We start from the raw sequence: 21170 nt of genomic DNA, 5'->3' as shown, positions 1-21170 counted from the left end.
CAGCTGCCATTTTGAGACCAGCTGATTTTCTATTTACAACAGCAGAATTTCATACGAACAGCATTCAATTAGCAGCTTTTTTTTAAATCGTCGAAGAATATAATATTATTATAGGTGTATAATGCTTGGTAGTCTAAAGAAGAAGCTGAGCAATGCGATACAGGAGGGCATGGTTATCTCGGAGAGCTTGCAGCAACAGTATCGCCAACGTGTCAGTAGCAGCAGACGCGGTAGTAGCAGCCAAACAAGCAACGCAACAACACCAACTACTCCAATTGGGACACAGGATGCGTCTCGCTTGGGCTTGAATGAGAACTTTTCCTCGAGCCGGAGCAGTTCACATTTCCTTGGTGGCCAGTTGGCTGATGGCGTGCCCACACAGCTGAATGTGGCTGCTGGCTGCAATCTGCTGTCCAAATACGAGGATGACTGGCAGCAAATTCATGCCGCCAACAAGGCGAATGCGGAGCATGCCTCATCTGTGGCCGAACAAATCACAGCCGTGCTGCAGCGTGCCGGCGATCAGCGTGGTACAATCAATGAGGTCAATGCGTGTCTTGCAGGCCTGCCTGCATTGGTGACCAAGCTGAAAGAGAGCGTGGAAACTGTTCGATCTTTGGAGCAAATGGGCTCTCAGCTGGAATTGGAATTGGAGAAGCTGGAGAATCTGTGCGAGGAATGCGAGCTACAGGAATTTGTACTGGAGCAGCAGTTTCAGCTGTCCAGGCACAAACAAAAGAAGCTCGACGAACTGGAGCAATATCGGCAGCAGATTGCCGAGCAACATCAGCAAATGATTCGAGTCCATGAGCAGCAGTTGCGGCAGCTCCAAAAGGAACGACAAGCCGTATTTGATGATGCATTCCGTGGCGATCTCGAGGAGTACAAGCAACGCGGGCAACTAACAAGTATATCAATCTATTATCAATTAAACAAATCCAAAATTGTAATACTTATTATGTCCCCCTTTACAGAAATACTTACAAAAACAAACAACTTGGCTTTGGAAGAAGTCGTTTTGGAGCAGAACGATTCGGAGGCAAAAGACGCCCTGGAACAATTTCTGAATGGTTAGTGATAACATAGATCTTGAACATTGCCATTTGTGCCTTTTATTGCATTTGTGCAAAGATATTTACAAAATGAAATGTGCCTTTTGTTCAAAATTAGCCCAATATGTATTTTATTTTTTGATAAGACGTTAATAAATTTTACGAAACTGCGAAATTCATATTTTTTCGATTTACGCAGTATGAAATATGTACGTATGTATATACAATGTTTCTTGATTTCCTGGCAATCAGATAGCGAAGCGAAATCTTTATACCTAAAAAAGCAAGTAAGAACGCCAATCCGATGATTTTATATTCTTGAGGACCGGAGTCAAACGGTCGACTCCTAAATTTATGTACAGAGTTATATTATTATATCTTGGACATACATATGTATGTTGTTACCAATTTCTAGTCCTTCTGCTTACTCAATATACAGTGTCTCGCAGTTCAACTGGAACAGCGCCTAGCAAAAAATTTAATTGCCTGCCATAAGCTAATTATTCAATATTTTTCAAAAATTCCAAAGAACTATGGCAGGTACATATATTAACCACCTAACTGATTATATGACCACATCAGTAAGGTATATCTACTTTATATATTGTCATTTATGTCTACGCCTATGTCCATCCCACAACTTAAAACTCATCGCTTATGGGGTAGGTATGAGTTAAGGGGTACTGTGGTCCGATCTGGATGAACACACACAGATGGCTGTAGCGACTTGCGATATGTTTTATGACGTCGGAGACAAAATTATAATGTCATCAAAGAGGGTATAAATTACTTTAAAGTTTTCGATTGACAACAAATCTAAGTTTTAAGTCCTTTTAAAACTGAAACATGATGTTCAGTGAGCTGCAAATTATAATTGTCTGCCTATTTGATATTTTATTTTAATACCGAAAATTCATTTAAATTTAGTAATTTTACGATTAATTTCCTATCGAAAACCGCTGTGTCATATAGTTGTCAGACCAGGGCTACCAACACTAGAATGACGATGACAAACAGCGAAAACATCGCTGCATCAAAATATCGATAGCATTGACGCCAAGACCTGTCCTGCGAATTTATAAATTATATCAATAATATAAATGGTAAATATGAAATGTGAGTGTATATACCGTTTAAGCAATGCATGCAAACCTATAAGTGATTTCGAGCGTCTTCTTAACATATTTGCAAACCAAACAAGAGTCTTTTATTTAGCGACGTACGAAGCAAGCACGCGCAGGCTGCGGCCGTCTGCTGCTGCTGGCTGTCATATCAGCTGCTGCTGCTGCTGGCTGCTGGTTTAGTTGTAGTTGTGATGGCCCACCACGATACCGATAGCAAATCCAAGCCCAGTCCTTGTCCTTGTCCAATCCACTGCCGGTGTTTTCAGCATTGGTCATAAAACAATGCTCTGATACACATTCATATTTGCAATTATTCCGACTGCAAGCTGTAATTTCTTTTTGTACATGTGTACAAGCACGAATTATAAAATGCAATTACGCTCAAGCAATAATAACTCGAAGGTGTAGCTGCCTACATATATATTAATTTACAGATGTATGTAAAAACATATTTATTTGCATGTGTTCGATATTCTGCGCATAATGTGCAACTTCTCAGCTGTGAGCAGCGGATAGGTTGGGTGGCATGTGGATGGTTCGCCGGTATTAAACGCTTTTGACTAGTTAACTAGTTACGACTTTTATCATGCTAATTTGCTATAACATATAGCAACCAAGGAACAATTAGTCAGTTTTTCAATTTTTTAATACTTAAACTTTGGTATGCAAACGATATGCAATTTATGCAAACCCTAACAAAATTGTTATAAAAATAAAGTTGAAGGAATCTAGTTGACTGTGATAAATGTTATTGGCAATTAAAAAAAAAAAATTTTTAATTGGATGATCCTTACACGGATGTATATCCGTATCAGTGCTGTAGTTAGTGCATCTGTCAGACTGCCCTACCATATATCATATCATAGATGTGTATGAGTAATTTATAGGAACAGTTTTTCTCACCCACTAAATTTGTATATTACAGCTATGATGTTTCAATAACTACTTTGCGCTGACAGACAGTGGTAAGTGCATTTAATATATATATATATATATATTTTAAATTAAATTTAACTCTGTTCCACAGCTGCAAACTCGTGTAATAAAATTGTCTAGGAAAGAGCATTTTGTCGATTCTACTTTGGTAAAACAGGCCAGCTTTCGCAATCAGATCACAAAAGTCATGCCACGAGGTAAACGTCGAGCTCCAGAAATCGGCGACAATATGGATGGCCAATCAAAAAGAGCACGCACCAGCTACACAAACATTGCAACACAGCAAACCAGCAGGTGAGTTTCATATTTCGATTCTTTTCAATTAGTATATACTATTTTCTGGTACTACTACAACGAACATTCCCTGTATTAAGGAATCAGTGTTTTTCGTGTAAATTGATTTGATTTAAAAGCTTATTCAATACTAGTGATGATTCGCATCAATTTAGATTCATAGTCCAGCAAAGTAAACATCTGTATTACCTTTTGAGGGTATTATAGTATTTCTTGATCAGCATCAATAGCCGAGTCCGTCTGTCTTTTTCAATGCAATTTAGTCGCTTATGTCTAAAATTATCTTGATGAAATTTGAAGCATATTCGTCATATCGAACCGTATCTGAACACACTATATATACAAAGCGCACATAGGAACAATTACATTTTTTACTTACCTTTGCTGCATACTCGTAGTTATTTGATTCCTTTTAATCTGCTTTAATTTTTTTTTATTTCTCATATTTATGTGCACATACTTATATACCAAATTAAAAATAGCCAGGTATGCAATTTATCGCTCATGTTTATATACAAAACTCAAAGCTTATGTAGACAATAAATAATGACAGTAATTTTTTGAATTCCATTAAACCCTATGTCCCAATTTTTCAAATGTACTTCACGAACATCTTACATTTAATAAAATAGTTATGTTTTATCTTAAACACCATAAAAATATCAGAGTCGATCTAGATTCTTTACAGAAAGCCTTTCCATTGAGTAAGTTTCGAACCCCTTAAGCATAAATTGTCCCAATACCAAATTACACATATTTTAAAAGGCTTCACATTGAAATTCACACATTTGAATGCAATCTTTGCGCTTTGAAAATGGACAATCCAATTTTAAATTTTAAATATAAGATTGTTGTCCATTTCAATTTGGTAATCCGATTCGGAATCATTGAAACCTAATAATAGGCGTTGTAAAAATATTTTTTCGTAATACATGGTACTTTCAGCAATAAAAACACGACATGTGGGACTTTAGCTGAATATCTATGTATTATTTCAATTCCATTTTGAAACAGAAAAATAATGATGAGTCAATAAGAATAGTTATCCTTGGGCTGCATAAATAAAGTAGTATTCGATGACTACCATTAAAATCTCTTTGTAATAAAAGGATTATGTAGTTGGTTGTGTTTTAGCGCCTCTTGAAAGCATGTGCTCTTAATTTTCTACAACTTAAACTTGGTGTGCTCTCTTATGAACGCTCTACTTCTCTTACCATTTGTTACATTCGACGCCTCGTTGGACTGTTATATATGTAGAGCCAAAAGATTTTAGGAACTAGTGGATGATGCCTGTAATGATTTCATGGCAGCAGTTCAGGTTGGGTCTTTTCCACAGTTTCCAGAATGTGGACTTATGTGGACGATGACTGTCTAACTCTATCCTCTACTTTCTTGTCAGTTTTATGTCCGGTGTCTGGTTTCCTTTTGTTGGATTCCAGCCCACTTATTTGTATCTAATAGAAGTTTTCCCATGAATCTATGCTTATTATTAGGGCTTTCGCGTTAGTTTTCTTAAGAAACTGTCATACTACTTGATTCCATCACAGAGTAAAGAATATCCTATAGTTATACTTCAAAAAAAAAAATCATTCCAATCTTTGCTGTGTTAAATAATGGATAGAGATTATGTTGATGAGCTGTCTTTTTCTCCATCTGTCTGTATCAAGGCATCGAGTACCTATAATCTTTGAATAGGTTATTCAATCTCCTGTAGCCGAATATTAAATACCTTACCAGATGTGCAATATAATTTTCTTCTTAGGAGGAGATACATTCTTTTTCAAATTTTAGCTGATCGAGCATACTTCTAATTTGATATTTAAAGAAGATTATCATTAATCTACCTTCTAGACTGAAGATGATACATTGCCGATTTCTACTCCTTACCTGGAATGGGGAAATTTAAATCAATAAAAAAATTAAGTGCTGCATAAAATCTCAAAATCAGTTAAACGCATATCCTAGTAATGGGAAATCTGTTTGGATTAATATCTTGAATTCATTTATTAGCTTGAAGTAAATGTTTGTGTCCTCTTAAATTAGAAAAGGTGCATACAACATGAAATGATTATCGGTATCATGCGATTCGTTTAATAGTTTTAGAATAATTGTGAACCCACAAATTTACATTTGATACAATAGTTCTAATGTGTGTTAGATCTGGTTACAGCATATCTCTTAGTCGTGCAATTCCAAGTAATTGACTTTACTTATTTATATGTATTTATTATTATTTTTCCTTTCTATTTTACCACTTTATTATTTCATTAAAATTCAGTAAATATAATAAACAGAATTAAATTTGGATTATCAAGAAAGTTTCTGTAGTTTGTGTCTAATTAACACATCAAAATATTTCTGGATTTACATTACAAATACAAATGGAGATTTTGTAATAAACTGTTGGGGTAATTGTATAATTACATATTCATATATATGTATATTAATGTGTTTATAATAATATGTATCATAATTAGGTTTTTTGTTTTTATTTATATTAACAATATGGAAGACATTTGTAATTCTCATATATTTATATGCATTTCAACAATTAATGTTGTATAATACGAATTTGTGTTCATTTCTTAATAACAGTTATAGTTATATGTGTGTTGCCGATGCCCCACAATTTTTTTTTTGTATAGGTTTGAAAACATGATTACAATATTTGGGAACGTCAATACTGATATCTGATATGCAACAAAGAACGGTAGAAATATATGACTGCAAAGTAATTAAACGAAAGGTGCGGTACATCAATTCTCAGTCTACTCCATCGAACCGTACTGAACCTTCTTGATTTTAAAATACCTGCAAGAGATAGAATACGATTTAAGTACATCATATATAATATGTTGAGAGTGCCAGATTTGTAATTCACATGCTATCTGCAAACCAAAATGAATATGTATGCTCTCGAGTGGCATCCACAAATTACCCTAAAACGGATACTCTCGACTAAAAAATGTCTCGTGTTTCTTCGTATTTCATAATTTAAATGAGCTTAGTGGGTCGATAATTGCGTTACTTACCGCCAACCGCCATAGCCTGAAATGGTCAATAGCACCGCAATGGCCAACGCGGTGCCAACAGCCAATGGTGCGGTCTCATCGCGATAGGAACCGGTGGCACTACAGTGGAAGGATGGGCCCCACTTGCCTGTCTCCTTGAACATGAAGCTCTGCATGTGCAGGTCGCGCAAGTAGAGTCGTGCAATATGGCCGGATAGGTCGCCGGAGTCGTGGGGAGCATACAAAATGACAGTTTGCTCCTTGTCGCAGACATAGGACTTGCCCACCGGAGTTGGGAAATACATTGGCTGCTGTGCCGGTGACGTCAGTCTCACATTCAATTTGGGGCGATCGGGATGCTCGAATAGTGAGTTTGACGATGAATATGTCAGCTCGAAGAGATTGATATACCAGCCTTCACCGCCCGACGACTGTGTTTGCATAACGGATAACAGATAACCGAAATTAGTTGCAGTTAACCTCTGACCTTATTGCTGTGCCAGTTAACGCACACACAGCATACACACAAAGCTAGACAAGCAACATACCTTTTTGAAGGTCATTGACAGCGTAAAACCCTTGAAATCCATGGTCAATATCTCTACATTGGATTCGACGCACTCACCACTGAGCTGCGGATGGTCCGGCATATACAAATCGGCCTCAACATCCTCGTTGAGTTTGTTCCGATACCGTATGCTTATCAAGCCGTCCACCTGCATGAGTATGCATGTGATGTCATTGGTGGCATTTAGACGATAAATCGATGTGGTCGCATCATGGTTCATTGACGACGCCTGCAACAGAAACAACAATTCAGAGTAGAAGCCAATTAGATGGAAATACTTATGATTGGACAGAGCCAGAACTTACTGATGGCGATTTCGTAGTATATTTGGAAACTCTTGGCGTTTTCGTGGTAAACGCACTCAGCTGCAGTCCGTGAGCGCTATCCACTGCGGGCATATAATTCAGTTTCAGTTTCTATTTCCACTAACTGTGTCAGAACACAGGCTATTGATTTTTGTTTCCCCCGCCCCATGATTTTCCCTTGCCATTGGTTATGCCATCCTATTGTCCCATCATGGACAACGAGGTGCTTCAGATACTTACCGAGTAATGCAAGAAGCATGCAACATATTATGTTCAATGCGAATCTATTGCCTAACTTTAAATCACCGCTATTCCCAGTAAATTGTTGCATTTTTCTTCGGGCTATTATTCAATGCTCAGCACTCGAATGTATTTTTACGTACTAATCTCTACTTCGACGGCCACAATGACGTGTGTCTCGCTTTCAGTCCTGCGCACAACTGCGCTATGAACTCGTTGTTGCCTTAATGTCCCCTCCCTCCCTTCAAGTGTTTCGGCTCCCATTTCACTGTTCCCGATTCCCTACCTTTTTCTTGTTTCTTTTCTTTTGCATATTCCATTCAACTCTCGCTATCAGTTCACATTCTCGGGCGCAATCGCCTAAGCTCTCTTCAGAGTGTTTTTTCAAGTTTTCATTGCAGCAATACAGCCTCTGACCTGAACAGTCCTTGGCAGGAATTTTTATTTCTATGAAACTAATAAGACATTCTATTCGTAGTTTAACATTAACAAAAACTTAAAAATGTAACCCAAATGAAAAATATGTCTGCTATAAATTATTTTAATTATCTATTTAAATCGAATAAAAAATTGTTATTTTAAAGCAATATACATGTATAAATATAATTAAACATTTTTCTTTATAGTTATGGAATTTTTTATTTTGGTAAGGTAACTTTATCATTATTTATGTTTTGGTTGTGTGGTAGAAAAGGAATCGTTCAAAAAACGTGCAATCTCTTTTTGAATAACTTTCCACAATCTTCATGTTCGTTTATGCAACGTCAAATTTATAAAATCGCATATTCCAAATTTTAAGAGTTCAAAGATTTGATCCCGCTTACTTGTGAAAATCAAGAAAAAAGCGTAACTTAAAGCAAATATTTATAATTTTGAGTGTCCCAATTTTTCGATAAAAACAAATCGTTAGATTAATGGACTGCATAAAATATATACTCGCTATGTCTGCGTCAGACTAAGTGTTAAGGTTTTTTGGAACTAGGGGTTAAGGTTCTGGGAAATCGATATCACCTTGTTGTACCAGGATGTTTGAGTTAATAAAGCCTACATTCATGTATCCGTAATTTTTAAGCTAGGGTCACAAAATTTTGGTTGTAGATTGTTCGTAGGCTCCCTCGATGATTAAACAAATTTCCTGGCCTCCGAGATTCTAAGAGCTAGAGAATTTAAATTTGGAATATGAGGTAACGTACATCCCACGCAGATAAAGTTTATTTCATTTTATCGGTATATTCATACTTTTTCAAAATCAATAATCAATAGTATTAAAAACGAATTTGAAAAATGTGTCTTTCTAATCAGGTATAAATTGACTTGATATTTAATCAGGTATAAATTGTAAACATTTTGTTAAGATAATTTAAAAAACGTGGTGGAATCATTTTCTGTATGCATGTGTGTGAATCTATGTACGCATGCAGACAGACAATGCTTCCGCCACATGCATATGTAAGGAATTTATGCGCATTTGGTCTGACTTATGACAGGTAAATCCTTGAGACAGGGTATCTTCTAGTCGAGTGCCTTATTAGAGAGATTGCAGTTGTATGGGATTGCAGTTTGGAGCTAATATAGGCTGTCTTCTTCATTTTACACATCTCATTTACAAAATTCACAGTTGCTCTCGAATTGTGACTACAAGATTAAAAATATCACTCATTCAAATGCTGAAAACAAATGAATGAACAATTAAATATGAATATATACGGTTTAGAACACTATCGTCTAAATATTTGAATATTCGTTTTACTCATCACATTAAATATGCTTATTATATGGCACTATATATGCACTATTTTATGCAATTGAAATTGTTTTCCGCCCTGTACTATTTTGCCAGTGGTTCGGCTATATCTGTGAATGTCATTTCTCATATGCTCACTTTGAATTGTCTTGTGCTCTTGGCATTGGCATCCCCGTTAGGTTTACTTTTGCTATTTTTAGGTGGCAAACACTCAAAAACATTGAATAAGACGTCAACAGCGAGGCGAACGCCCAAGCAAAATAATTAATTAAATCGAATCACAAAATAATATTGGTTTTCTTTTAAAATGGATAAGTGTGTTTCTTACTTATAAAATGAATAAGCATTTCTTGAACAAAACAAATTCTTTCAACTATTTTCCCAGACGCCATATTAGAGCGGAAGATGGCTTCAACCAGAAGCGTTGTCTCACCTGGTTCCATGAATATACAACGCCAGACGAACCTGAAACGCTGGGTAAGTATAAAATATGATTCTGTTGAGAAGTATTTTATGAAATCTATTGAAACTATTGCCGAACTCACGCGATCCGATTATTATAGGGCCTGATGGCATGGAGAAATTCTGTGAAGACATTGGCGTTGAGCCCGAGAATATTGTGATGCTGGTGCTCGCCTACAAAATGGGCGCTACACAGATGGGCTTCTTCAGTCAGCAGGAATGGTTAAAGGGTCTCACGGATCTCGAATGTGATTCGACAGCGAAAATGGTTGTGAAACTGGACTATCTGCGCAGCATACTCAACGATTCCAACTCGTTCAAGAGTATATATCGATATGCCTACGACTTTGCCAAGGTGAGAGCTCATTTATTGAGCATACTCTTGCAATCTTTCAAATGATAATTTTGTTCATATCGGTTATTAGGACTCGGATCAGCGAAGCATGGATATTGTGACAGCAAAGGCGATGCTGCAGCTGCTCCTGGGCAAACACTGGCCACTGTATCCTCAATTTGCGCAATTCCTTGAGCAATCCAAGTACAAGGTTATCAATAAGGATCAATGGTGCAACATACTCGAGTTCTCCCGCACCATCTGCATTGATCTGTCAAACTACGATATTGATGGCGCATGTAAGTATCGCCTGATACAAATGCATACATATTGTATATAAATCGCATTGTTCTTAGGGCCCGTAATGCTGGATGAGTTTGTGGAGTGGCTGCGTTTGCAACGTGGCTTAGTCATTGTCAGTTCGGGATCCAGCTGAGAGTGTATGGATCGCATACTTCTAGTTAAACTTTAGAAATTCAGTAGTGTCCATGATGAGACCCTCGGAAGTTAGACACACATACATACACACACGCACCCACACACACACAAACAGACACACAACACACACTCAGAGCCCCCATTACATGCGCTTACTCAGAGACAGAAACATTCGTACACACACAGAGAGACACAAGGCACTTGAGACTGCGTAAAACTGGCAAAACAAACCAACTATAAAACTACACTATTGATATATAAATATATATTTAATGTAATAATTTAATTGTAAACAACATTTAAAACAAACCACATAAGGCGTTTTTAATTCTACTATTCACTAAAGAACAACTACAAATCTGAAAGGCATTAAGATTTTTAAGCCAAGCTACTGCAGTAAAGCAACAACTACAAACAACGAAATAAGTCATGGCAAGCAGGTATATTAGGGTCATGCAGAAGAAGCTTATCATATATGGAATTGCTTTACTTTTAAGCAACTCGATGAGACAGCTTGGTAATGGACGCTGCCTGCAAGATATAATAAAAATAATTCTGGTGGTTTAGCTTTTTGATATATATTTTGTGTATTTCTGATTGGTCAGAAAGCTAGCCACCGTTTATATAACTACACAAAATCATTGGCGTCAAGATACTCAGTGGACGTTTTTACTACTCCATATAAATAGATATACATTAATTGTTAGTAGTAATCAAATGCATCACCTTTGAATTCTTTTGCAGAATGTCTAACCAATTTAGTGCGGAGTTCGACACAATTTAGCGACAATAGTCTAAGTGTTGACTTCATCCGCCTGATTTGAGCCGCTGATGTCAGTTTCCTTGCCAGGAAATTTTTGGGGATCTGTTAAGTGAATCTGCATATGTAATGCAGGGAAATTTCTCCCTAAATATTCTATATATTATGTCTGAAAAAATACACACTTGTAAATTCAACTACTTTTGCATACAGTTTTAGAGCAAATCCATAATCAAGAAGAATGCCTCCCATCTGTTTTCATGCCTTTCATTACTGCGAAATCGGTTGTCTCAATGTAATCTCCTTGTTATACATGTATATTCAAATGTGATATTGACTGCAATGGTTTTTCAGGTTAATCATTAGGTTTGATTCAATATAAGAATGGTTTGATATCTTATGTAAATTGTGACATATTCGTTACAAAAATTAATAAAATGATTTTAATGCCTTATAAGATTTAGCGTGTTCAATTTTCTGAACATTTTTCCGTAGAGTTCAGTGTTGTTCAAGGAATTCGTTTATTTGCTTCTAAGTGAGACCATATGCTCCCAATTTAGAATATAGTATATTTGTTTGCAGAATATTGGAATATTAAAGCCCAATATTATTTGGTTATGCCTCTAGTTATTTCTACAAATCATTGTATATATTTTTTATAATTTCCAAAATAAAATTGAATTAAATACCAGAATTGTCAATTATCGATTAGAAATCGGATAAGTCTAGGGGGGTAAGGAGGTAATAAACGAAAAATTAAGATAATAGAAAGCAGGCTACATTTAAAAATAAATAATGTCCAATAGACAGATTTTTCCATCGCCAATGTCAGCATGCCAATCTTTTTTGGGTCAATAGCAATCATATAGCAATCAATGGACATGCCCAATTTAGCTTCCTGCTCAGCAATTTTTTTAGTTGTTAATGACTGTAGTGTAATCTTACTTTTCGGGCAAAGGGTTGGGCATATCTGGATTCTAATTCTTCCGGGTAATTGAAATAAAAAAAGGACACATCTGACCGATTAATGAGGAAAACGGCAACACTGTTGAATACATGTAGCATAGTATTCAAATTTCCAACGTCGGCACGATCGGTTTGTTAATATTTTCGAGCACTGTTTAAAGCAGGGCTGCTTAAAACGTATTATCGTTTTGTGATTGTAGTGACGCTGACGAACTACTCAAACAAGCATTCAAATTAAACAAACTGTTTCGGCGCGTTGTGCCTGTAATTTGTGCAGCTCGATTCTTGCGTGTTCTTTGTCAGCCAAATAATCGCTGGTGTCGTCGTTAACATTCTTTTTATGTATATTTGTAATCCCGTACTTGTTGTGTTTTTATTTAATCTAACCTCGTAATTGAAAGAGAGAAAGCAAAAACAGAGCAAAACATAGAAAAGAAATTGAAGTGGTCGTATCAAACTAGGAATCCCAAGCAAAGAAAATGGCCGCAAAACCCGAAGAAAAGAGCACAGATATTCCCGATCGTCTGTTTGACGCCAATCATCGCAAGACCTACAAACGTATGCGCTTTTTTGGCAAGGTAAGCGCTAAACGAGTGCTCCATGCTGTTTACCCATACGGAGAAAGAAATTGGGGAACATGCGCTGAGTTTTGCAGTTTCATGCAGCTGCCTTGCATCCTTTTCTTTTCCTTTGCGATCACATTCCTGTTGTTTTCGCGCAATGCAATTGTGTGTGCGTGTGTCTGACTCTGTGCTTGTGTAAGTGCATGCGCACTTTACCAAATAGTGTTGAGAAACACTTGAACCAGTTGGTTCTTTTGGCGCGTACTGCATACAAAAATGTACATAGTATGTAAACGCAATGAATTGTCCATACATACTACATACATATGTGCATAGCTATGTACACGCATTTAAATATACATACATATATACATACATATGTACATATATACATAAGTGTGTAATTTGGAATTTTCCATCAAATTATTTCGCAGGGTGGCTTTGCCAAATGCTACGAGATAATCGATGTGGATACAGACGATGTCTTCGCCGGTAAAATCGTGTCCAAGAAGCTGATGATAAAACACAACCAAAAAGAGAAGACTGCCCAGGAGATAACTATTCATCGCAGCCTAAATCATCCAAACATTGTCAAGTTCCACAGCTACTTTGAGGATGTGCAGAATATTTACATTGTGCTAGAGCTGTGTAAGAAACGCGTAAGTATTCAGAATGTCTTAATCAGTTAAATTTTGAATAATTTCATATATTGTATAAATTATATAATCTTAAGTGACTTGTATAACTAAACAATTTCTATACATTTCTGGTCTGCAGTCGATGATGGAGTTGCACAAGCGTCGGAAAAGTATTACAGAGTTCGAGACCCGCTATTACATATACCAGATAATACAGGGTGTGAAGTATCTGCATGACCATCGCATCATTCATCGAGATCTTAAGTTGGGCAACCTGTTTCTTAACGACATGTTGCACGTGAAAATCGGTGACTTTGGCCTGGCAACGCGTATCGAATACGACGGTGAACGCAAAAAGACGCTGTGCGGCACTCCCAACTATATAGCACCTGAGATTCTGACCAAGAAGGGTCACTCGTTTGAGGTCGACATTTGGTCGATTGGCTGCGTCATGTATACGCTGTTGGTGGGTCAGCCGCCGTTTGAGACGAAAACGCTGAAGGACACTTACTCGAAAATCAAAAAATGCGAGTACCGAGTGCCAAGCTACTTAAGAAAGCCGGCTGCGGATATGGTCATTGCCATGCTGCAACCGAACCCGGAGAGTCGGCCAACAATTGGACAGCTGCTGAATTTTGAGTTCCTCAAGGCGTCACAGGTGCCTATGTTCTTGCCTAGTTCTTGCCTAACGATGGCGCCGCGCATCGGCATCAACGATACCATCGAGGATCCCAATCAACGCAAGCCGTTGACGGAAATCAACGGTCTGAGGGATGATACCCGTTTGGAGTCTACCTTCCTGAAGAATAATTTGCATGATGCCATTACGGCGTCGGCACAAATGTGTCGCCACAACGAGGACTATCGTAGCGACATTGAAAGTCTGCATCAGCAGCTGACCACTCTTATCAATAATAAGGTCAGTATTGCTTTCTCTTTACAACCGAAAAGTAATGTAATATTTTTTAACTGGCAGCCTCGCTTATTGCAAGGCAATCTGGGTGACGAGAATACCGATCCAGCTGCCCAGCCGCTCTTCTGGATATCGAAGTGGGTCGACTACAGTGATAAATACGGCTTTGGCTATCAGCTGTGTGATGAGGGCATAGGAGTTATGTTCAATGACACCACAAAGCTAATACTACTGCCCAATCAAATCAATGTGCATTTCATCGATAAGGAGGGCAAAGAGACTTACATGACTACGACGGACTACTGCAAAACTCTCGATAAGAAGATGAAGCTACTGTCTTACTTTAAGCGCTATATGACTGAGCATCTGGTCAAGGCAGGAGCCAACAATGTCACCGTCGAAAGCGATCAGATTTCGCGTATGCCTCATCTGCACTCTTGGTTTCGCACAACTTGTGCGGTTGTCATGCACTTGACCAACGGTTCGGTTCAGGTACTTTCTAATTCTTTAGTTGAATTTATTTTGTATGTTCTATAATGTAATCTGTTTTTGCTTTAGCTTAACTTTTCGGATCATATGAAGATAATTTTATGTCCTCGCATGAGCGCCATTACCTACATGGATCACGAGAAAAACTTTCGAACATATCGATTTTCGACTATTGCTCAAAGTGGTGTCTCCAAGGATCTATATCAGAAGATACGCTATGCTCATGAGAAACTTAGAAAAATGCTCGAAAAGATGTTTGTTTGAGCAGCACAGTTAGAGCAGTAGTAAGATGTCCACAGCAGCCGGCTGACTTTGTTCTCCTTGCGCTTGGTATACTTTAACCGTCGAGCCAATGACGGAGCCCAGGGTACTTTTTTCTATACAAATTTATCTCTTTTCTCGAATTTCAAATTTTAGTTGCTGTTTAAATTAACTCGATTTTTAATGTTTAAGTTAAAGATTCCTTTTTGTTTCCGCTTAGATCTATTTTTGTTTATTAACATGTTAACTGCAAAAGATGGGCATCCAATCTTACACATTTATAAATAAGCTCGAATGTTTTAAAAGAAACAAATATAGACTTAATAAAGAAATAAATATACGTTATTCTAGATTAATCAACATTTATGGGCCTAAAAGATTTTATCGGACTCTTATTTCGCTCCCATTTTTTATTTATTACCATGTTAATTGTAAAAAATTGGATTGTACCCATTTTAAAATATGCTTAGATGTTTTTAAAAGAAATAAGTGTAGATCTTTTAAAGAAATATTCACTTTTAAATTAGTAAAATTGAGCTTTAAATGTTTTTATCGAACCGATGGCTATCGACATTTACTGCCAATCGAAATGTGGTTGGCATTCGATAAGCACACTGTTCTGCACAGCTGGTAGGCATGCGATAGTTCATACATATCTTAAATTTTGGTTAATAACATTTCATTTATAGCTGTTTTTGACTTGCATTAACTGTTCTTGCTGGCATGTAACGAAAGACAACCAGTGAGTCAATAGTTTTAAACATATGTTCATTGCTTAGTACATGTTTTGTGACATTTGGCGAAAATAAATTGATTCACTCTTGGAACTCTGGTCACACTGTTATGCGATTTCGTATTGATTTTATTTTCAGAAAAGTCGTAAATCCAAGTTGCGGAAAACATATAAAACCGACACAGAATCTCTATAATATTTGTTGCATTTAAATGCAATTTAGTGAACTACAAAAAAATGGGCGACAATGAGCAAAAGGCCCTCCAGCTTATGGCTGAGGCGGAGAAGAAGCTGACACAACAAAAAGGTTTTCTCGGCTCACTTTTTGGGTGAGTAATGTGTAATGTGTACTAACAATGCTTTTCTTTTTGTTCATAATTTTCCTTTTTAACAATATTTATATCAGCTTTAGATACCATTATCAAAAAGATAATGTCTTTATATACTTTGCTTGTACATGTGCGTAATATCTACTAATCTAATATATATTAAGCTTAAGCGTATGTGTGTATGTATGTACATATGTCATCATATGTGGATGATACGTATCAATGCAAATGTATATTTTATTTATGTGAGCTGCTGCGAATTTTGTCACCAAATCACATCTGCTAAGCATTTAAATATAAATAAAAAATGTAACAAACAACTCCGAACCGACAAGGAATTTTTAGCCTGGCTTGTGCTCGTCATACCTCCGTACAATATATGTACGCCCATTAGTATTTTTAGTGTAATATTAAATGCTGACTTATAAATATATGTTATAAACACTATGAAATCGAAATAACTACCATTAGACCATTGAGTTAGATTGAAGCAATCGGTGCACGACTGACCCAAGACAAATTGAATTGGGTTTTGTTATTACAATAAATATTTTGCTTAATAAATTGGACAAGGACTTCAGTAAGAATGTCTAACTATATCGCATGTTCTCTGTACTTTATATTCTCCTAGCGGTAGCAACAAGATCGAAGATGCCATCGAGTGTTATCAGCGGGCTGGTAATATGTTCAAAATGTCGAAGAACTGGACTAAGGCCGGCGAATGCTTCTGTGAGGCTGCCACATTGCATGCGCGTGCTGGCAGCCGCCATGATGCTGGGACCTGCTATGTGGATGCTTCCAACTGCTACAAGAAGGTGGACGTTGAAAACGCCGTCAACTGTCTGATGAAGTCCATTGACATATACACCGATATGGGTCGCTTCTCGATGGCAGCCAAGCATCATCAAAGCATTGCTGAAATGTATGAGACCGACCCGGCTACACTGGTAAGAGCAACTAGACGATTATATTGTTATTCATATTTAACATTTTTGTTCTCGTCGTATACAGGCCAAATCAATTCAACACTATGAGCAGGCGGCTGACTATTTCAAGGGCGAGGAGTCGGTCAGTTCCGCCAATAAATGCATGCTAAAAGTTGCCCAGTATGCCGCCCAGCTGGAAGATTATGAAAAAGCAATATCGATCTACGAGCAGGTCGCTGCCTCGTCGCTCGAGAGTTCGCTGCTCAAATACAGCGCAAAGGAGTACTTCTTTCGTGCCGCTCTCTGTCACCTTAGTGTTGATTTGTTGAATGCGCAACACGCGATTGAGAAGTATGCGCAACAGTATCCGGCATTCCAGGACTCACGGGAATTTAAGCTCATCAAGGTACATGCCACTTGTAACTAACTAATTTAAATAGTTGACTAAGTCTCTGTTTTGCAGGTGTTGTGCGAGCATCTTGAGGAGCAGAACATTGAGGGGTTTACAGAGGCTGTAAAGGATTATGACAGCATCTCGCGTTTGGATCAGTGGTACACAACAATCTTGCTAAGAATTAAAAAAGCTGCCGATGAAGATCCCGACTTGCGATAAGAATGCAAATCTATTAACACATATAAATACATACCTATTAATCTTATAAACAAATAAAAAAGGAAATTTGATGTATCTACATATACATTTAAATGCATATATATTTAAAGAACAAAAATTTATCTAACTAAAATCAATTCTATATGCTAATGAACACTAAAAGAAATAATTAAACATTCAATATGCACCATTTGAAACTGAAACTATTATAAAAGAATTTTCCATCCAAAACTTTCATCATCCGCAACTATTCTTGCAATATTAGAAATGTATCAAAATGTTATGGTACTTAAACAATTTTGTTTCATATAAATGTGGTAGAAAGTGTAACGATAATTTTCTTAACATGAATTTAATTTTTATTTTAGATTAGCCTCAATGATATTATAAATACAAATGATTCAATATGTGTTAATCGAGAAGTTAAAAGTATCTGTATGTTGATGTGGTGTTTTTAGCTTTACATTGTTTTTCTTTAATTTAGTAATGAGTTAGCTAAAATATCGACGGACAGCAAAAATACATCTAGCATACTTATCGCAAAACTCAAAAAGACATATAATGGAATGAAACAAGAATATAAATAAAAAATGCTGTTTTAAATAAAAAAGGAAACATTCAATTCATAAGTAGTTTTTCAAATACACCCAAAATGATAAGCATCTATAAAAGGGAAGTAAAGAATTGCTAGTAAAATTGATACATGTTAAATAAAGAATATACGACGAATTAATAAATTAACATATTTTGAGGGTCGCAGTTAAATTCTATCTATTTGAAATAATTGATAAATTCCAAATTTATGAAAACTAACAACTGAATTGAATTGAAAAAATAACAATTAAAATCTGTTTTAGATGGGTATAGCACCCAGCAGATAATTGCGGCATTTCACATTTAACATTTGCTAATTAAAACTATCTAACAAAAAGTTAGTAATATAAATATTAAAAAAAAAGTTTTGTTGCTATATAATATGAGCTGTTTGAATACAATCTTAATTAGAAGCATTAAATACGGATATACATACATAAAGCCGATTACCCAATGTTATAAAAATAAAATTATATTAAAGATGATTTGAAAGTCAAAAGCTTGAATGAGTTCTTTTTATTCGCATATATGATACATAAATAAAGAATGCTCCTTGAAAATCTCGTCTGCAGTGCTGGGAGACACGGTAATTTTGCTAGCATTTTAAATCAGTTTATAATGAACGCACATATGTATATATGCATTAAATACAATTACACAGCCCCTCTGGTTAAATATTAGTCATATTTAATATTTTAAATTTATAATTGGCCTTATTGCTGTAAATTTTCTTATGAAAATACACATAATTTTCAACTTCAAAAATGCTTTCTTCAGACGAATATTAATATCCTTGCAGAGCAGTTGCGTGCATTGAAATTAGCATTTTTTCCAAATATAAAAACCCAAGATTATAGAGCATTATAGAGTCTTTCTCAATGAATTCTTATCGAAACCTGATATTTATTAATGATCTACATAAATTGAAATAAAAAGCATTCCATACAATACACTATTATATTAGATTATTTATTTTGAGCCTTAAGAACTATTTTAAAGTGAAACTGTTGAAATAACAAAAAAGTTGTATTCAGTTGTTTCTTATCTCGCCGAAATATATAATACAGGCCGGTTTAGAGTTATTTCCAATTTATTCTGCACACTTATTGATCGAAATAAACTCAACAGAGGATTTAAAGTAGAGACACAAACCTTTATAAATTTAAATGATTATTCTCTCACTAACACGACTGAGCTATCAAATATTTCAATATAAATTATGGATCAAATGATAAATATATAAGAATTTAATAAATATAATGCAATGGGAGCGATAGTTATGAAAAACTAATCAAGGGGTTCCAGACATTGACAAGATTTTTAGTAAATTCCTAGTTTCCGAAGTTTTCATTTCTCTGATCGAACTTCACTTAACGAAAAACCTTTAGTCTTTACGCAAATCTTATAATAAAATAAATGAAATTCTTATCCGGTAGATGGCGCTTCGCACTAAATGCTTGGAAACATTTTTATAAAAATAGAAAATTGCGCTCGTACATGGAGACTGTTTTAGAGTAGTTAATATTAAATTAGTAACATGAAACTAAAGTGGTTAAAATTCTATTTCAAATCAGTTTTCATCTGTTATTATACTGGGATAGTCGGTTGATGTTTAAGCTATATTTTTAGTCGACGAGTCTTGAGTCGATACTCAGTTAAATAATTATTCTAGACAGATCAGACAATAAACCCAGGATCACGGCTGAAAAATCATATTATTGTATGTAATTTTTGCTATGTTAAGGCCTATAATGTACCCTGTACCAATTATAAATTGGTAAAGGACTATCACGAATATTTGCAAACCAATCAGAAACAAGTAATACACAAACAATCTCAGAGACCGGAATACCTATAGACTTCAAATTTTAAATATAACTTTTCGTAAACCCTGCGCAGATCTTACATATGTTCATAACTTGAGGTTTTCTTCAAAGTGCATCTGTGAAATAACCATTGACATGGAGGTATGTAACTACGTGTTCGTGTCTAGTTGACATCCCATTAGAAAAGCAGCGGCTTCGAAGCCTATGCCTATGTATTATCTGATTAGTGCTGTGAGTTAATAGAATCGTAGAATGATCATGGGGCAAGAGCAGAGAAATGGCACTGCCTTAAAGGAACAAATAAAAACCGCATTTGTATATATTAATTTATATGTGCATTTCCATAACCAGTAAAACAATGAATATAATTTTTCCTCCAATCCCTGATAACGAATTTTTCACCGATATCTATGAAGATGAGCTTGAGTCTTATTTATCTAAGCTGATAATATTATTCATAAAATGTATTGCCTATGTAAAGTTACGATAAAGGAGTGTGCTGTTATATACAAATAAAATATAGGAAACCTTTAGCCATTTGATTCAGAAAATAAGACGAGAAATAAGAATTTGGATTGTCTTTATTTGCCTTTGGGCAATCGACATAAAGACAATTAAGAGCTTTCTTTATCACTTTCTATTTCACTCAAATTGCAAATGTAAAGTAAACCATAATTAAAACATTTGTCGGCTGTAAACGTGGGTAACCAGAGCAAATTGTGAATTACACGCTCGCTTAACCACTGGCCACCCCAGCTTAGAATTGGGCTACATGCAAACCACCGAGTGGTTGCTACATGAAATTGTAATTACAATTTCCTGACGCTCCGGCGAAATAAGAGTATGGATGGTGCCCGCCTCCGCATTTTTGTTAACATGCGCGTGCTAAAAAACGCTCTCGACGGTGTTGCCTATCAGTGTCACTAAGTGAGGGCTACGTGACAATTTCTTGTTACGCGAATCGCCCCATCGCCAACATTCGGCAACACCCCCCGGACAGCGTAAGAAGCAAATCGCCCTTCGTGGTCGTTTTTTATTTCAACCCAAAATC

The 21170-nt window shown here is 36.2% G+C and overlaps 5 protein-coding genes across 6 annotated transcripts; 4 read left to right on the top strand and 1 right to left on the bottom strand.

The window, feature by feature from the left end:
• The first annotated feature begins 19 nt into the window (after positions 1–19).
• Positions 20–1227, top strand: LOC6558238 (dysbindin protein homolog). The gene is made up of 2 exons (XM_001985626.3): positions 20–908; positions 975–1227. Exons 1-2 carry the CDS (start codon positions 122–124, stop codon positions 1073–1075), a joined length of 888 nt encoding a protein of 295 aa, XP_001985662.1. The 5' UTR covers positions 20–121; the 3' UTR covers positions 1076–1227.
• An 895-nt stretch (positions 1228–2122) lies between these two features.
• On the top strand, positions 2123–10815 carry LOC6558318 (DCN1-like protein 4). Of its 2 annotated transcripts, XM_001985624.3 has the most exons (7): positions 2123–2155; positions 3102–3141; positions 3204–3406; positions 9660–9751; positions 9838–10091; positions 10162–10369; positions 10427–10815. In XM_001985624.3, the coding sequence occupies exons 3-7, from the start codon at positions 3300–3302 to the stop codon at positions 10504–10506; spliced, it is 741 nt and encodes a 246-aa protein (XP_001985660.1). In that variant the 5' UTR covers positions 2123–2155; positions 3102–3141; positions 3204–3299; the 3' UTR covers positions 10507–10815. The 2 variants fall into 2 exon arrangements, with proteins under 2 accessions (XP_001985660.1, XP_032596206.1); XM_032740315.2 differs by lacking the exons at positions 2123–2155; positions 3102–3141; positions 3204–3406 and adding an exon at positions 9567–9589.
• On the bottom strand, positions 5386–7729 carry LOC6558888 (lysosome-associated membrane glycoprotein 5). Its single transcript, XM_001985625.2, has 5 exons — positions 7531–7729; positions 7291–7373; positions 6966–7214; positions 6439–6848; positions 5386–6217 (listed from the first exon to the last, which is right to left on the bottom strand). The coding sequence occupies exons 1-5, from the start codon at positions 7619–7621 to the stop codon at positions 6175–6177; spliced, it is 876 nt and encodes a 291-aa protein (XP_001985661.1). The 5' UTR covers positions 7622–7729; the 3' UTR covers positions 5386–6174.
• A 1651-nt stretch (positions 10816–12466) lies between the features above and the next one.
• LOC6558478 (serine/threonine-protein kinase polo) lies at positions 12467–15282 on the top strand. Its single transcript, XM_001985623.2, has 5 exons — positions 12467–12812; positions 13232–13456; positions 13575–14354; positions 14412–14840; positions 14907–15282. Exons 1-5 carry the CDS (start codon positions 12714–12716, stop codon positions 15099–15101), a joined length of 1728 nt encoding a protein of 575 aa, XP_001985659.1. The 5' UTR covers positions 12467–12713; the 3' UTR covers positions 15102–15282.
• Positions 15283–15741: 459 nt separating this feature from the next.
• Positions 15742–18131, top strand: LOC6558106 (alpha-soluble NSF attachment protein). The gene is made up of 5 exons (XM_001985622.2): positions 15742–15840; positions 15971–16160; positions 16792–17107; positions 17172–17492; positions 17550–18131. The coding sequence occupies exons 2-5, from the start codon at positions 16069–16071 to the stop codon at positions 17697–17699; spliced, it is 879 nt and encodes a 292-aa protein (XP_001985658.1). The 5' UTR covers positions 15742–15840; positions 15971–16068; the 3' UTR covers positions 17700–18131.
• The last annotated feature ends 3039 nt before the right edge of the window (positions 18132–21170 follow it).

The sequence above is a fragment of the Drosophila grimshawi genome, unplaced genomic scaffold (genome assembly GCF_018153295.1).
Source record: "Drosophila grimshawi isolate 15287-2541.00 unplaced genomic scaffold, ASM1815329v1 contig_78, whole genome shotgun sequence".
Lineage (NCBI taxonomy): Eukaryota > Metazoa > Arthropoda > Insecta > Diptera > Drosophilidae > Drosophila > Drosophila grimshawi.
Note: the sequence above shows the minus strand (reverse complement) of the source record. Positions and strands in the feature narration are given on the sequence as shown.

What these genes read in the sequence shown, in the direction of transcription:
- LOC6558238 (XM_001985626.3), top strand. Translation starts at nt 122, where the DNA reads ATGCTTGGTAGTCTAAAGAAGAAGCTGAGCAATGCGATACAGGAGGGC. An exon ending in GCAACGCGGGCAACTAACAA is followed by an intron (nt 909 to 974) that starts GTATATCAATCT and finishes CCCCCTTTACAG; the next exon opens with AAATACTTACAAAAACAAAC.
- LOC6558318 (XM_001985624.3), top strand. Translation starts at nt 3,300, where the DNA reads ATGCCACGAGGTAAACGTCGAGCTCCAGAAATCGGCGACAATATGGAT. An exon ending in AGACGAACCTGAAACGCTGG is followed by an intron (nt 9,752 to 9,837) that starts GTAAGTATAAAA and finishes CGATTATTATAG; the next exon opens with GGCCTGATGGCATGGAGAAA. An exon ending in CTACGATATTGATGGCGCAT is followed by an intron (nt 10,370 to 10,426) that starts GTAAGTATCGCC and finishes CATTGTTCTTAG; the next exon opens with GGCCCGTAATGCTGGATGAG.
- LOC6558888 (XM_001985625.2), bottom strand. Translation starts at nt 7,621, where the DNA reads ATGCAACAATTTACTGGGAATAGCGGTGATTTAAAGTTAGGCAATAGA. An exon ending in TGTCAATGACCTTCAAAAAG is followed by an intron (nt 6,849 to 6,965) that starts GTATGTTGCTTG and finishes ATGCAAACACAG; the next exon opens with TCGTCGGGCGGTGAAGGCTG. An exon ending in TCAGGCTATGGCGGTTGGCG is followed by an intron (nt 6,218 to 6,438) that starts GTAAGTAACGCA and finishes TATCTCTTGCAG; the next exon opens with GTATTTTAAAATCAAGAAGG.
- LOC6558478 (XM_001985623.2), top strand. Translation starts at nt 12,714, where the DNA reads ATGGCCGCAAAACCCGAAGAAAAGAGCACAGATATTCCCGATCGTCTG. An exon ending in TAGAGCTGTGTAAGAAACGC is followed by an intron (nt 13,457 to 13,574) that starts GTAAGTATTCAG and finishes TCTGGTCTGCAG; the next exon opens with TCGATGATGGAGTTGCACAA. An exon ending in TGACCAACGGTTCGGTTCAG is followed by an intron (nt 14,841 to 14,906) that starts GTACTTTCTAAT and finishes TTTTTGCTTTAG; the next exon opens with CTTAACTTTTCGGATCATAT.
- LOC6558106 (XM_001985622.2), top strand. Translation starts at nt 16,069, where the DNA reads ATGGGCGACAATGAGCAAAAGGCCCTCCAGCTTATGGCTGAGGCGGAG. An exon ending in TTTCTCGGCTCACTTTTTGG is followed by an intron (nt 16,161 to 16,791) that starts GTGAGTAATGTG and finishes ATATTCTCCTAG; the next exon opens with CGGTAGCAACAAGATCGAAG. An exon ending in GGGAATTTAAGCTCATCAAG is followed by an intron (nt 17,493 to 17,549) that starts GTACATGCCACT and finishes TCTGTTTTGCAG; the next exon opens with GTGTTGTGCGAGCATCTTGA.